At 38.1% G+C, this 13,487-nt stretch overlaps 1 protein-coding gene across 2 annotated transcripts in view; it reads left to right on the top strand.

Annotated features, from left to right (window-relative positions):
• Nucleotides 1-12,759, top strand: part of DDHD1 (DDHD domain containing 1) — a 94,454-nt gene extending 81,695 nt beyond the window's left edge. For both annotated transcript variants that reach the window (XM_039536899.1, XM_039536901.1), the window contains exons 10-13: nucleotides 1,968-2,117; nucleotides 6,359-6,611; nucleotides 8,305-8,499; nucleotides 11,451-12,759. In XM_039536899.1, coding sequence (XP_039392833.1) covers nucleotides 1,968-2,117; nucleotides 6,359-6,611; nucleotides 8,305-8,499; nucleotides 11,451-11,632 — 780 coding nt within the window. In that variant the 3' untranslated portion in view covers nucleotides 11,633-12,759. The remainder of the gene's footprint in view (nucleotides 1-1,967; nucleotides 2,118-6,358; nucleotides 6,612-8,304; nucleotides 8,500-11,450) is intronic.
• Nucleotides 12,760-13,487: the final 728 nt, after the last annotated feature.

Here is a 13,487-nt window from a genome sequence, read left to right as displayed (position 1 = left end):
AATTGATTAAGTCTTCAATCTACCTAGCCGGAACACCACATCAAAAGACTTCTTCCTATAGGAGAATATATAGTAAAGAACACTGACCCAAGAAGGAAGCCCTTGTCCACCTGGACATTGTCAGTGATGCATTATCAATGGGCCTGAAGGAGCAGGAAAAACCCTCCTGTCTTGTAATCACTGGATCCATTTACCTTTTCAAATACTTGTCTAGTCTGCATTTCACCTAAGCTGAGAAATCTCCTTTTTAAGTATCAGCTATCAAGTATCACATGGCAGCCACGGTAGCTTTCATGATACCCCTTTCTGAAACAGGAATTGCACAGACCCTGAATGCAGGTGTGTCAGATTGGCAGGGTTGAAGCTACTTGTATGATTTAAAGGATTATGCAATGATAATCTTCCTGTATTTAATGGTCACCGCATTTTTATTGTTGCTATTGAAGATAAAATGAAGCTTTCATCCAATTAGGAAAATACAGGATTCTATGCAAAGCTCGGTTATAAAAGAGAAGATCTGCTCTGTAATTGACTGGAGCAGTAATATAGATAATGTTTTGTGGCTTGCAAGATGGCTGGCGTTGCTGTAGAAATAAAGTCCTTGTATTAAAATGGAGTTTGAAAAGAACATTCCTGTTGAAGAAAGAATCTTGCTCAGAAGTGTGTTACCAAGGCCAATTTAGAGGAGGAAGAATTTCTTAAGCAGCACTGGAGTCTGGTGAATGAAATGGACCATTATTTCCCCCGTCTTGCTCCATATGCTGCCTGACATATAACAGTTGCTTCAAGAATCCAAGCATTCAGCATATTCAATTAATAAAAATGCAGCCATTTCTTTTGTCCGCAAAATGGTATTGCCCTAGTAATGATTCTGTTGTAATGCACTGCCAGCTTATCGGGAAAGTTACAATGAAGTTCTGATAATGATAGAATGAATTTTTCTTATTAGAAAATATACTAAAGGTTGAAAAGTAATTTTGACTTGTGAAAATATATTTGACTACAGAGTTTTACATTTGATGTTTCTAGGGGACTGGAAGTCTGAGGATTGGTAATGGGATACGAAGCCATTCACCTCTAGGTCAATGTTGAATCCCGGCCCAGGTTGGTAGTGACCAAAAGTCGTTACCACTGATGCATGTTCAGTGACCTTATGTCAGACAAGTTAGTGGTCTCAGCCCAGTTCTCAGGGGACAGGTTTGCAAGTTTAAATCGCCAGTGGAGACTGAACTACCCTCTCAATGTCAGAGGCAGTCCCTCCAGAACAAGATTGCAGTAGATTGGGTCCATATGAGGGGAGCTTGCAAAACTACCACTGTACTGTACCTATTCTGTGTGTAACAGTTCCCAGTCTGTGTGATACTGGCACCTTTTCACAAGTACCAAACCATTCACTCAACCTAAGATGTTTTTAAGAGGTTGTGCATAACACTGGTGTGTGTGCGTGTGTGAGTACTACAAATGTAATGTAGGTAGTTCTTGATTTTCAATATAACTTGCTTTTCTGCTTCCTTGATGGTCTATGTATCAGAAACAGCCACAGAGCACTTCTTTAAAGTAAAGTTTAGTAGTTGTGGTAAGCTTCCTGCAATTTCATGGGAAATCAGACTTCAGCATTATGAACTTCATATTTTTTTCTTTAATATCCTCCAAAATCAGCTCCCTCACCCCACTCCCTGTAACACTTATATGCCTCCTTCAGTTGAATTATCGAACTCAGACAGTGTTTGCAGATTTCCAAAATTTGTCTTACATTGTGCAGTAACATGTAAATTTCGTATCACCTTTAAGGGAAATGGAAAGTTTACCTGTAATGTATTGTGGACTTCTTCACTCTTACTACTAGTTCTTCATAACATGTTTCTGAAGTCCCTCTGTTGAGACATTGAGATTTAAACCAAATCCCACTGTGTGTTAGAAAGCTACATTTCCTCCAGCTATTAATATAAAATGAAATGTCTCCTTAGGTTGAGAATTTCTTCTGTATGGGATCTCCATTAGCAGTGTTCTTGGCATTGCGTGGCATCCGTCCAGGAAACAGTGGAAGTCAAGATCACATTCTGCCCAGAACTATTTGTAACCGGTTGCTAAACATTTTTCATCCAACAGATCCAGTGGTGAGTTTTTATTGCAGTTACAAGCTTTTACCTCAAGAGTATTTTTAAATAAAGTGTGCTGAAGGACAATAAAAGACAATATGTAAGAAGTGATCTTCAAAGTACTTGCATCAACATAGGTATGTTTCTGCATGCAACATGGTTTTGCAGAACAGCTTTCTGCCAGTCATCTTCCAGTGTCTTAGGTTTTGTAATTGCAAAATAAATGATCACTAGAAAATGCAATAATGTCCTATGCAGTTCTTATCCTTCCTTTGGAAATAGTTTACTCAGGCTACGTCTACACTACCCGCCGTATCGGCGGGTAGCGATCGATTTTTCAGGGATCGATATATCGCGTCTCATCTAGACGCGATATATATCGATCAACCCCCTTCTATCTCTTCTCCCTCCGTCGCTCCACCGCGGCCCGGGCGGCGGCGCGGCGGAGAGCCGGACATCGATCCTGCGCCGAGGGAGGGGAAGAGGATATAAGATAAGATACTTACTTCAGCTTATTCACGCGTTATTGCTGAAGCGATATTATATCTTTTTTTCTTTTTTTTTAGTAACAGAGTGATTTTTTTTTTATGCATAATTTGAACACTACTAATGATTAATCTTGGTAGGATTCAATTTCAGTTGGTAAAGGTTAGGGTAAATGTTCATTTCAGCTGAAAATGAAATTGATGAAAAAAATGTCAGTAACAGCATATCTGCAAGGATCGGGTGTCACTGGCCTTGCATCCTCCCCTGCATCTTGTGCCAGGGTGTCTGGGGCCCCTTGGCTATGTAGGGAGTCCTCTGCAGCCCAGCTGTCAATACTAGGAACCCACTGTAGCCCTGCTATCAACGCTACCCTAACTCCATCCCTTCCCCCTTTCATTTCTAGCAACTGTAAAAATAAAAATGGTTAAAAATAGAAAACATCTTAAAAATAAAAAATAAATATTAATTGTCAGAAGTAGAAAAAAATTGAATACTGCCAAGCCTACTAATGATACAATGTTGCATTCACAAAGAAGCTGCGCTTTCCAGTTAACAGCTTCAAGACTTCTGTGATAAAACTTCTATTTCCACATCATTGAAGTGTTGCTAGCAGTTTTTTAACGTAGCCTGGCGCCAAATATTATCTGACTGCAATGGAGCGTCGCTGATTTACATCCTCTAAGAATCTGTCCAACATCTCTAACTTGCCAGACAGTATAAATTCCTTTAGGCATTTTATTTTCAAAAGAGGTCAATCAGATTTGTAATTGACTCTGACCCTCTCACAAATTGAAACATTCTTTACATGGACTCAGAAGGTGCAAAATACTTTCCTACTTTATGAAAGCACAGAAAACTGAAAGGGTCATACTGAATATAACTCCTTAATAAAAATCGATATGCCCACAGATCAATAGGTAATGACTTTTGAAAACTAGTCTTTTATCCATGTACAATAACTGAGTTATTTATTAAGACAGTCTGAGAATTCTACCAGCATGCAAAAGTATATTTCCACTAGCATGCAAAAGTACAATTTCAGTTGGAGAGAGAAGGTGGGTGATACTCTGAGGACAGGTTTGCACTGCAAATGTACATCAGTGCAGCTGCACCGATGCAGAAAGCTCTCCCATCGGCTTAATAACTCCACCACCTCTCCAGGAGGGGTTATGGTGAGTATAACTATGTTGCTTAGGGGGTGTGGATTTTTCCACACCCCTGAGCGACAACGTAGTTCTACCAGAGTAAATATGTAGTGCACATCAAGGCTCGATGTGACTTGAAAGCTTGTTTCTCCTCCAGCAGAATGGTTACAATAACACTGCATATAATTTCAGCTGGAAATTTTCCATTAGCCGCATGTATGATACAGGCTTTAATGAGCTAATATCTTTTTATGTAAGAACATAAGAATGGCCATGCTGAGTCAGACCAATGGTCCATCTAGCCCAGTATCCTGTCTTCTGACAGTGGCCAATGCCAGAGGCTTCAAAGGGAATGAACGGAACAGAACAGGGCAATTATCAAGTGATCCATCCTCTGTCATCTAGTCCCAGGATCTAGCAGTCAAAGGCTGAGGGACATCCAGAGCATGGGGTTGCATCCCCAATTATCTTGGGTTATAGCCATTGATGGACCTATGCTCCATGAACTTACCAAATTCTTTTTTAATCACAGTTATAGTTTTGGGCTTTGCAGCATTCCCTGGGAACAAGTGTGTCGTGTGAAGAAATACTTCCTTTTGTTTGTTTTAAACTTGCTGCCTATTAATTTCATTGGGTGACCCCTAGTTCTTGTGTTATGTGAGGGATTAAACAACACTTCCCTTTTCACTGTCTCCATGCCATGCATGATTTTATAGACATCTATCATATCCTCCCTTAGTCGTCTTTTTTCCAAGCTGAACAGTCCCAGTCTTTTTAATCTCTCCTCATATGGAAGCCATTCTCTACCCTTAATCATTTTTGTTACCCTTCTGTGTATCTTTTCCAATTTTAATGTATATTTTTTTGAGATGGGGAGACAAGAACTGCACATAGTATTCAAGGTGTGGGCAAACCATGGATTTATATAGGGGCGTTATATTTACTGTCTTACTATCCCTTTGCTAGCCATTCCTAACATTCTGTTAGCTTATTTGACTGCTGCTGCAGAGTGATCCATATAAGAAGGATTTATTTTAAAGAAAGCTGCTGTTTAACTCCTGGTGACAGGGGCCCTAGAGAACGGACATGCCATCCTGTCATCTGGGCCTAGCCAAATACATCTCCCAAAAGGGAGGACAAGATCTCTGCTCCCTGAAACAGTTAAGAATATTGGAATTGTCTGACTATAAAAAATGTCATGGGACTGCGACTTACCCCTCCATGCCAGTCTACTACTTTTATCTCACTATAGGCCCCAATTCAGTAAAGCATGTAAGCTCAGGAATGGTCTAATTCAAGTTCAGTTGAACTAATCACACATTTCAATGGTTTGCTGAATTAGGGCCATAGTTTTTATTTCTCTCTCCCCACCTCAGCCCATCTACAGAAAAGCTGCTCATTGAGTATGTCTACAATACACATTTTTTTACCTTGAGTTAATTGAATGCCAATTCAAAGCCTAGTGTGGCCACTCCCCACACATTTGATCCAGCCTACAATCATTTGTTCTTTATCCTAAAAATTACCTAGATTTTGTTCAGGGCATGTCTACACTTACCTCTGGAGCGATTGATCCAGCAGGGGTCAGTTTATCACATCTAGTGAAGACTTGATAAATCGACCACCAAGCGCTCTCCTGTCGACTCCAGTACTCCACTGGAGCAAGAAACGTAGGCAGAGTCGAAGGGGGAGGGTCAACAGTCGACCTACCGCAGTGAAGACACCACAGTATGTAGCTCTAAGTACGTCGACTTCAGCCACGCTATTTTCATAGCTGAAGTTGCATAACTTAGACCGACTTAGGTCGCCCCTCTTTCCTCTCCCCAGTGTAGTCCAGGCCTCAGTGGTGAGTTATAAGGAGATGCCAGAAAAGTGGTAAAACTTGCTGTCACCTATACTGTCCAGTAATGGCTTCTGTTGAAAATAAGGATAATAAAACTTCTATCTTACTCATCAGACTTTCAAAGCTCACTACCGAAATTGTATCTACAGTTTCCGCATTTGCATAATAAACAGGTTTGTTCAGATTGTGCGAGCAAAATTAAATAGCCAGTTTTAACGATTTGCTGTGAAATGCAGAATCAGTTTATCCATATAGAAAGGATAAGTCTTTTGCTGTACTGTAATAGCCTACTATTAACAGTACTTTTCACTTCTGATGAAAGACTATAGCAGTAGCAGTTTTGCAGAGGAATATACAAGGATATGTGCATAAGCAGTGAGGAAACTAGTCAGTTTTCCAGGAAAATGAAAATAAACATGACCACAGTGTATTTTCAACATTAGTCAATTTCTGGCTATTAATTTGCAGCAACTATTTCAGAGTAGCAAGATTTCTTTTCTTAACAGAGTGACAGGGATTGGGAGCAAGGAACTCCTGAGTTCTAATTCTGACTATCCCACTGACTCACTCTATTGCCTTGGGCAAGTTATTTTAATTTTTGTATGCATCTCTTCTGTAAAATGGGGTTGCTGCCGTTTATCCATTCATCCCCAGGGGACTGTGAGGATGAATCATCAGTGTTTGTTCAGTAATTTGAGGATGAAGAGCACTAGATATTGGTAAGTAAATTTTAATTTTCAGTGTCTCACTGCTCAGAATTTTCTTCTCTTGAATTTCTCTTGCAGGCCTATAGACTAGAACCTTTAATTTTGAAACACTACAGCAACATTTCACCTGTCCAGATCCACTGGTACAACACTGCAAACCCTCTACCTTATGAGCACATGAAGCCAAGCTTTCTCAACCCAACAAAAGAACCTACCTCAGTCACCGAGAGTGAAAGTATACCAACCATACCAAGCCCAGCTACTTCACCAGTCATGGTTCGACGCCATTATGGGGAGTCAATAACAAATATAGGCAAAGCAAGTATATTAGGTAACTGCTAATTAAGTCTTTTCATATGTATATAACATTTTGCAATTAGGTTTCATGCAGTAACATTTTGATTGTTAATAGAGCCCTATTTTCATACAAGCAACAAAGAATCCTGTGGCACCTTATAGACTAACAGACGTTTTGCAGCATGAGCTTCGTGACTGAATTCTTCTTTCTGCATATAAAATCACACACACAGCTCATGCTGCAAAAAATGTGTCTAGTTAGTCTTGCCACAGCCTTTTGTTGCTTTGCTTTACAGATCTAGACTAACGGCCCTCTGATACTATTTTCATACAAAGCTTCATTTTTTTCCTTTGTGATATTGAAGGCATAACAATAAATGTGCTGTAATGGTATCTTTCCTGTACTTCCACAACATAAGTGCAGTGCTAATTTAAATCCAAATAAACTTTTACTTAAGAGAATGGGATGTTTATATATACTACAGCCAATGTTATTTTTTTGCTACTGCTATCTTATTTGTTGCGTGTTTAATTTAACATCCTGATGGGTCAGTCAGTATCCAATAATCAAATGTCAGTTTGAAGCATGAAGAATTAAAATGTTTGCATTAAAATCACATTTCACAGTATTGGTGAGTGGCAGCAAGGTCCTTGGTTAGTAATGAGAACTGTTCGGATTCCATTTAACTTAATATAACATGAATTTCCAGATGCAAAATTCTAACCTGAACTTTTTTTCTGTCCCCTTCATTGTCCTTTAGCATCCTGACCCAGCTTAAGCACTAGCTTAACTTTAAACATATGAGCAGTCTCTTTGCTTTTGATGCGGTTACTCTTGTGCTTAAAGTTAAGTATGTGCCTAAGAGCGTTGCTCAGTGTGGGCCTACGCTGTTTGGGTTTTATACTAAAAAACTTGAACAAAGCTTAAACAAGGTAACCTGCTGTTGAGTTTCTTCCCTAGTGAGCAAGTAAATCTTTATTTCCTATCTTCTTAAGGAGTTAGTCTGATTTATATAATACTTCTAAGCAAGATCTTACAGATCTCACTACACAGCTTTTGTTTTCCTCCCATGCGATCTTTGTATTTAACTTCATTTTACTGTGAAAGTAGCTTTTTAACATAGCCACAGGATGGCAGCAAAGTCAGGAGAAAATTTCTCACTCTTAAGGTTATGAATCTGTAAATTATCTTAAACTTTCATGCAGTGATTCTCAAACAATAATCATCCCCTTTCAATGATAATATATCACTTCTTATGCTTGCACCATTTCTAGAGAGACTTAGAAGTTGATGAAAGGAGTGTCCTCTCATTAAAGATGCTAATGTGATTCTTCTTTCACTAGATTGTAATTATTGTGAAGTACCCAAACCTACTGTGTAGCAAAATGAATGAGATCTTAAAAGAATTTGTCTGTAAAACAGGAATTAAAATAGACCTTTTCAGTATTGGATTTTATTTTATTTTATTGGTCCAAAACTGTTCTTGCATATTTTTGTTTCCCTGACTACAGTTTCTGAATTATAGCCTTGATTGTACACTAGACTTGAGTCATATGATAAAAAATGTAGAGTTAATTTAAATAAGCTGTTTTTCCCACCCTGGAAAAACATGAGTAGTGTTTTTCTTTCTCTGTCATTCAGCTGTAATTGATGGGTGTTACAGCCACTTTAATTTGTGGTATGATTTAACAGTCATGGTGCCTGTCCTGTTTTGTGCTGAATGCAGGAGCTGCTAGCATTGGGAAAGGCCTTGGAGGGATGTTGTTCTCAAGATTTGGCCGATCTAGTGCACCCACTTCACAAACATCTGAGACTGGAAAAGAGGGAACAGAAGGCGAAGACAAGAAGCCAGTTGCCATTCATTCTACTGTTGGAACGCCGACCTTCCCACACAGCAGCTCCGGCTTCCTTGACCCCACATGTTAGTGTACCTTTACATACAGCAGCTCGCTGTATCTTCTGGCTTCTCTTTTGGAAATGGAGACTATTTTTTAAGTTGACTTTCGATGCATTTCTTCTGGGGGCGGGGGACATGGAAATGTGTGTGTTATAACAAAAAACATATGCTCCTGTTTAAATTGTTTCCTGGGTAGCATTACAATGATAAAAACTGGGTTAATTCCCATTCATTAAATATTTTTCAATTATTTCCAGAGGCTTACATTTCTTTGATCTGTTTTTTTTATTTGCTCTTTAAATGGTACATATATTTCACAGAACTCTAGCTAGTACAGTAGAACCTCAGAGTTACGAACACGTTGGGAATGGAGATTGTAACTCTGAAATGTTCGTAACTCTGAACAAAACATTTATGGTTGTTCTTTCAAAACTTCAACTGAACATTGACTTAATACAGCTTTGAAACTTTACTATGCAGGAGAAAAATGCTGCTTTCCCTTTATCTTTTTAGTAGTTTACATTTAGCACGGTACTGTACTGTATTTGTTTTCTTGCTTTTTATTTTTTCTCTGCTGCTGCCTGATTGCATACTTCTGGTTCCAAATGAGTGTGTGGTTGACTGGTCAGTCCGTAACTCTGGTGTTCATAATGCTGAGGTTCTACTGTCCATTCTCTGCTACAATGTTCTCTAAAATATCATTGGAAAAAATCAACATAATTGCCTCAGAAATCCAGTTTCATTTATAATAGAATGCATTTTTTCTTAAATTCTCCAGTATATGTCTGGCACTAAGACATACTGTTTGGTGATGTACAAAGTACAGAGAAAGAAACAGTCCTTGTCCCTAGCAGAGCTGGTCCAAATACAGGACAAAAATTTAGCAAACATTTTAATGAAAATGACAGCACTTCCTATGCCAAAATTCAAAATGTTGATCAAATTAATTTCAAAACTTTTCAATCACTCTATTGTCAAGGCATTTACTGTCAAAAAATCTGATTTAATCTAATCTGAAATCAACAATTTCAGTGACTCCTTATTTCATCTTTTTTGACTTCACACTTTCTCAAAGGTGTTTTCTCTAGATGCATATACCCAGTACTGCCCAATCAGTCAAGTTCAAAGAGATGACTTTAAGTAATCATAGGAAGTCCAAGTTCTGTATGTGCAGTCAGTTGTTTCACTCTGACTATTTTAATGTTGGAATTAAGATAAAGCTGAAGTTTTGTTTTTCCTGTTCTGAAAAATGCAAGTGTTGTGGTGAACATGGTCTTTGAATTGGGCTCATGCAACTTAAATTATCTCTGTAGTAACAGTTGAGTCAAGAATATAAGCAGTGCTGCATCTTATGGTAGCATCCACATGATACATCACAGTTCTAGCTCTAGATAAGAGCTAGCTTCAACAGATAATCTGAGTGACTCATTCATCATATAGGGCAGAGGTTAAATTTTAAACTTAGGGAAAATATGGAGGAGTAACAGTAATTGTGGTTAAATCCTAGTGGGGGGTTCTTTTCAGGAAACTCAGCAACTCCAGCCTTGCCACCCAATCCCAGTATCTCTCTGTTGTGTTCCATAGATGGAGATCCCACACCTTAGCCCAGCCAGGCTGACTTAATCCATGGCTGAAGTGTTAACTTCTGAAAGGCCTGCTACATGGATGTGTGTGAATCTTGCTTGTATCCCAAGGTTCTATAGTGGAATCACCAAGAGATAGAAGTGTTTTAGCAGTTTGCTTGCAGAGAAACCAGAGTCGTCTGATTTTACTGTATTTGGAAACCAGTTAGATGTTGGTTGGAAAATATTAAGCCCTATACCAGGGGCTCTCAAACTGGGGGTCGGGAGGTTATTACATGGGGGGTTGCAATCTGTCAACCTCCACCCCAAATCCCACTTTGCCTCCAGCATTTATAATGGTGTTCAATATATAAAAAAGGTTTTAATTTATAAGGGGGGGGGCTCACTCAGAGGCTTGCTATGCGAAAGGGGTCGTTAGTAAAAGAAAAAAGTTTGAGCCACTGCCCTATACCTGCCTGAATGTTGTCGTCGTCATCATGATTGTGGAGATTTTGAGTGATATAGTTTTTAACATTGAGCCAATGACTTTGACAAGCAATTCTATTTTTTCCCAGTATGTTTTTTGGCATTTGTGGCTAACTAGGATTTTAGTTTATCCATTTCATGCGGTTGCTCTTTTAGAGCTAAGAAAATCTCTACAAATGAGTTGTGTTAATTGTAGTAGCAACTAAGCCAGTTAAATGTGCAGTAAAGGCTGCTTTGATGTATGTGGTATTACAGTAGCAGCTGTTGAAATAAAAGGGCAGCTGCTGAAACATTTTGGAAAAATCTGGAAACTTAAAAGGACTGACTTTCTGTGTAGAAACTAGGACTAAAGCGAACGTTTTCAGATGTCAGCAATTGTCGGATGCCTTTATTTGTTTCAGTGCCTAACTTGAGACATCCTAAAGGAGCCTTATTTTCAAAGGGCGGATGAGCCATACTTTCTGAAAATCTGAGAACCTTCCAGGTGTCTCAAGTTGGGCCCCTAAAAATTAAGTTATCGGTATCTCTCTAGTCTCTTTTGAAAATCTAGGCCTAAGCCTGTTTTTAGAAGAAAAGATCAGGATACTTGCCAAGTAATTCCCGCTAGTTACATGAAGAATAAGGTTGTTAAACTGTTCTTTCCAACACCTTCAGTGTTTTCTGTGTGGTCTATCCATTAGTATTGTGTTGTTTGTAGTAATTGCATATATATATGAAATTTCATACATTATAAATGTTATTTTATATATATAAATTACAAAACAAGAGAACACTCTAAACCCTCAGCACAGGAATAATATTGGGTACTTTTTATATACAGGCAAGTAGAAACAAAACCAAATGATAGAAGAATTAGCATGTGGTTTTTCCTTTTGTCAAAGTATGGATCTAGTAACTCTTCCTGTTTCTGTTTTGTTTCATTTCTAGTGGAACTGGAGCACAGGATTGACTTTGAGCTCAGGGAAGGTCTTGTGGAGAGCAGATACTGGTCTGCAGTAACATCGCACACTGCATATTGGTCATCTATGGATATTGCTCTCTTTCTTCTTACCTTCATGTATAAACAGGACCAAGAAGATGCTGACAAATCAAATTTAGACCCTGTTTGAATTTTTGGTTGTTTTTTTTTATTTTTTATTTTGAGGAGGGTGGGAATTTTACAACAAATGGCACAAAACTGATATTTTACTGTTAAAACGTAGTGTCAAAGGCATGGAAGTTTCAGGTTTAAGTGCATGTTTGGATTTTTTCCCATTTTTAAAGAGCAAAAATGATTTGTATTTAAAAACATTTCGTTTTACACATTTGCAGACCTAAAATTATTCCAAATTCTCATGATTTTGACTGTATAAACAAGCCAGAACATGTAGCATCACATAAGCACTGTTGGTGCAATATGTTTGGGTGACATATGTGCTAATGACCGTAATTGCTGTTTAGTTCATTAAAATATAATGATTAGTCAACTGAAACTAAATTAACTTTCATTAACAAAACATATGTTAGATGCAAACCTAAAACTGCCATGTTCCTATGTTTTATGTACCAGTAAATAATAAACATTGGTGTCATTTTTCTAAGACTTCATTGAAATTACAGGATATTACCCACAGTTCCATTGAAAGACCATTCTTACTGCTGACTTCAAGGGTGTATTACACATAACTTGTTTAGAAACTGCTGAGAAAGCATGAAACAAATATTTGAAATACTGTAATTATAATTTATTATTACCTCTGACTAATTGCTTCATTTATTCCAGTGTACAAAACATTACTTTTTTACTGGTTTCTTTTGGCTTAATTTAAGAACCACATTTATTTTCTACAGTGTTAAGACTTTTTCTCAGATATACATATCTTTGTACTATTCAAATGAATATATGGACACTGTGGCACACTTTCAGTATTTTTTTCATTAAAAATAAATCTTTGTGGTTTCACACAAATGACACTAGTTACATTCTTCTCAAAGGTAAGTAACCTCTTTCATAGGCCCCCTGCCTTTTTGGTCACATGTCTCTCAAATGACTGAAGGCTTATTTTGGGCCTCTCATTAGACTTAATTTGCAGTAGCCAAGTGTATTCCATTTACTGCTACTGAAAATATGTGCAATAATGTATTGAGAAGAAAGAGTGCAACTTAAAATGAATTTGGTGAGCTCAGAAGCATTTGCATAATTGATATCAGAAGCAAACAGTGTGATACTTTTTATTAAAAGCCAAACAAAAGAGTTCTTTCAGTGTTTCATTTTATGAAAATCAGACCCCATCATGTGGTTTCAGTAAAAGGATTGCAGTTGTAGCTGGATCAAATTCCCAAGGAGCCAGAAGAGGACCGTTATGAAGAAAGGAAATAATCTTCAAATTAATCACTTAGTCAATTCTGGGATCATAAAACAGAATTTTAAGGCTCTGGAGCAGAAGTGTCAAATACACGACCTGTGTGCTGGACCCAGATGATGTGTTCATGTGATCTACATGGCATATTTTTTTTTAAAATGGTCCTTGGTGGTTGCGAACAGATGCAAACCCAGTGTAAACAAATGCAGTAATGTCTTCGTGAGGCTGGAGACAACCTGAAGAGGTAGATATCTTGACTTTAAGTCTTTTGATACTGTCTCATATGACCTTCTCATAAACTAGAGAAATACAACCTAGATGGATCTACTATAGGTGAGTGCATAACTGGTTGGAAAACTGTTCCCAGAGACCAGTTATCAGTGGTTCACAGTCAAGTTGGAAGGACGCCACCAAGTGGGGTCCTGCAGGGATTAGTTCAGGGTCCAGTTCTGTTCAATATTTTCATCAATGATTTAGATAATGACGTAGAGAGTACACATAAAGTTTGTGGACGATATCAAGCTGGGAGAGGCTGGAAGTGCATTGGAGGATAGGATTAAAATTTAAAATGATCTAGACAAACTGGAGAAATGGTCTGAAGTAAATAGGATGAAAGTCTATA

The sequence above is a fragment of the Mauremys reevesii genome, linkage group 4 (assembly GCF_016161935.1).
Source record: "Mauremys reevesii isolate NIE-2019 linkage group 4, ASM1616193v1, whole genome shotgun sequence".
NCBI lineage: Eukaryota > Metazoa > Chordata > Testudines > Geoemydidae > Mauremys > Mauremys reevesii.
Note: the sequence above shows the minus strand (reverse complement) of the source record. Positions and strands in the feature narration are given on the sequence as shown.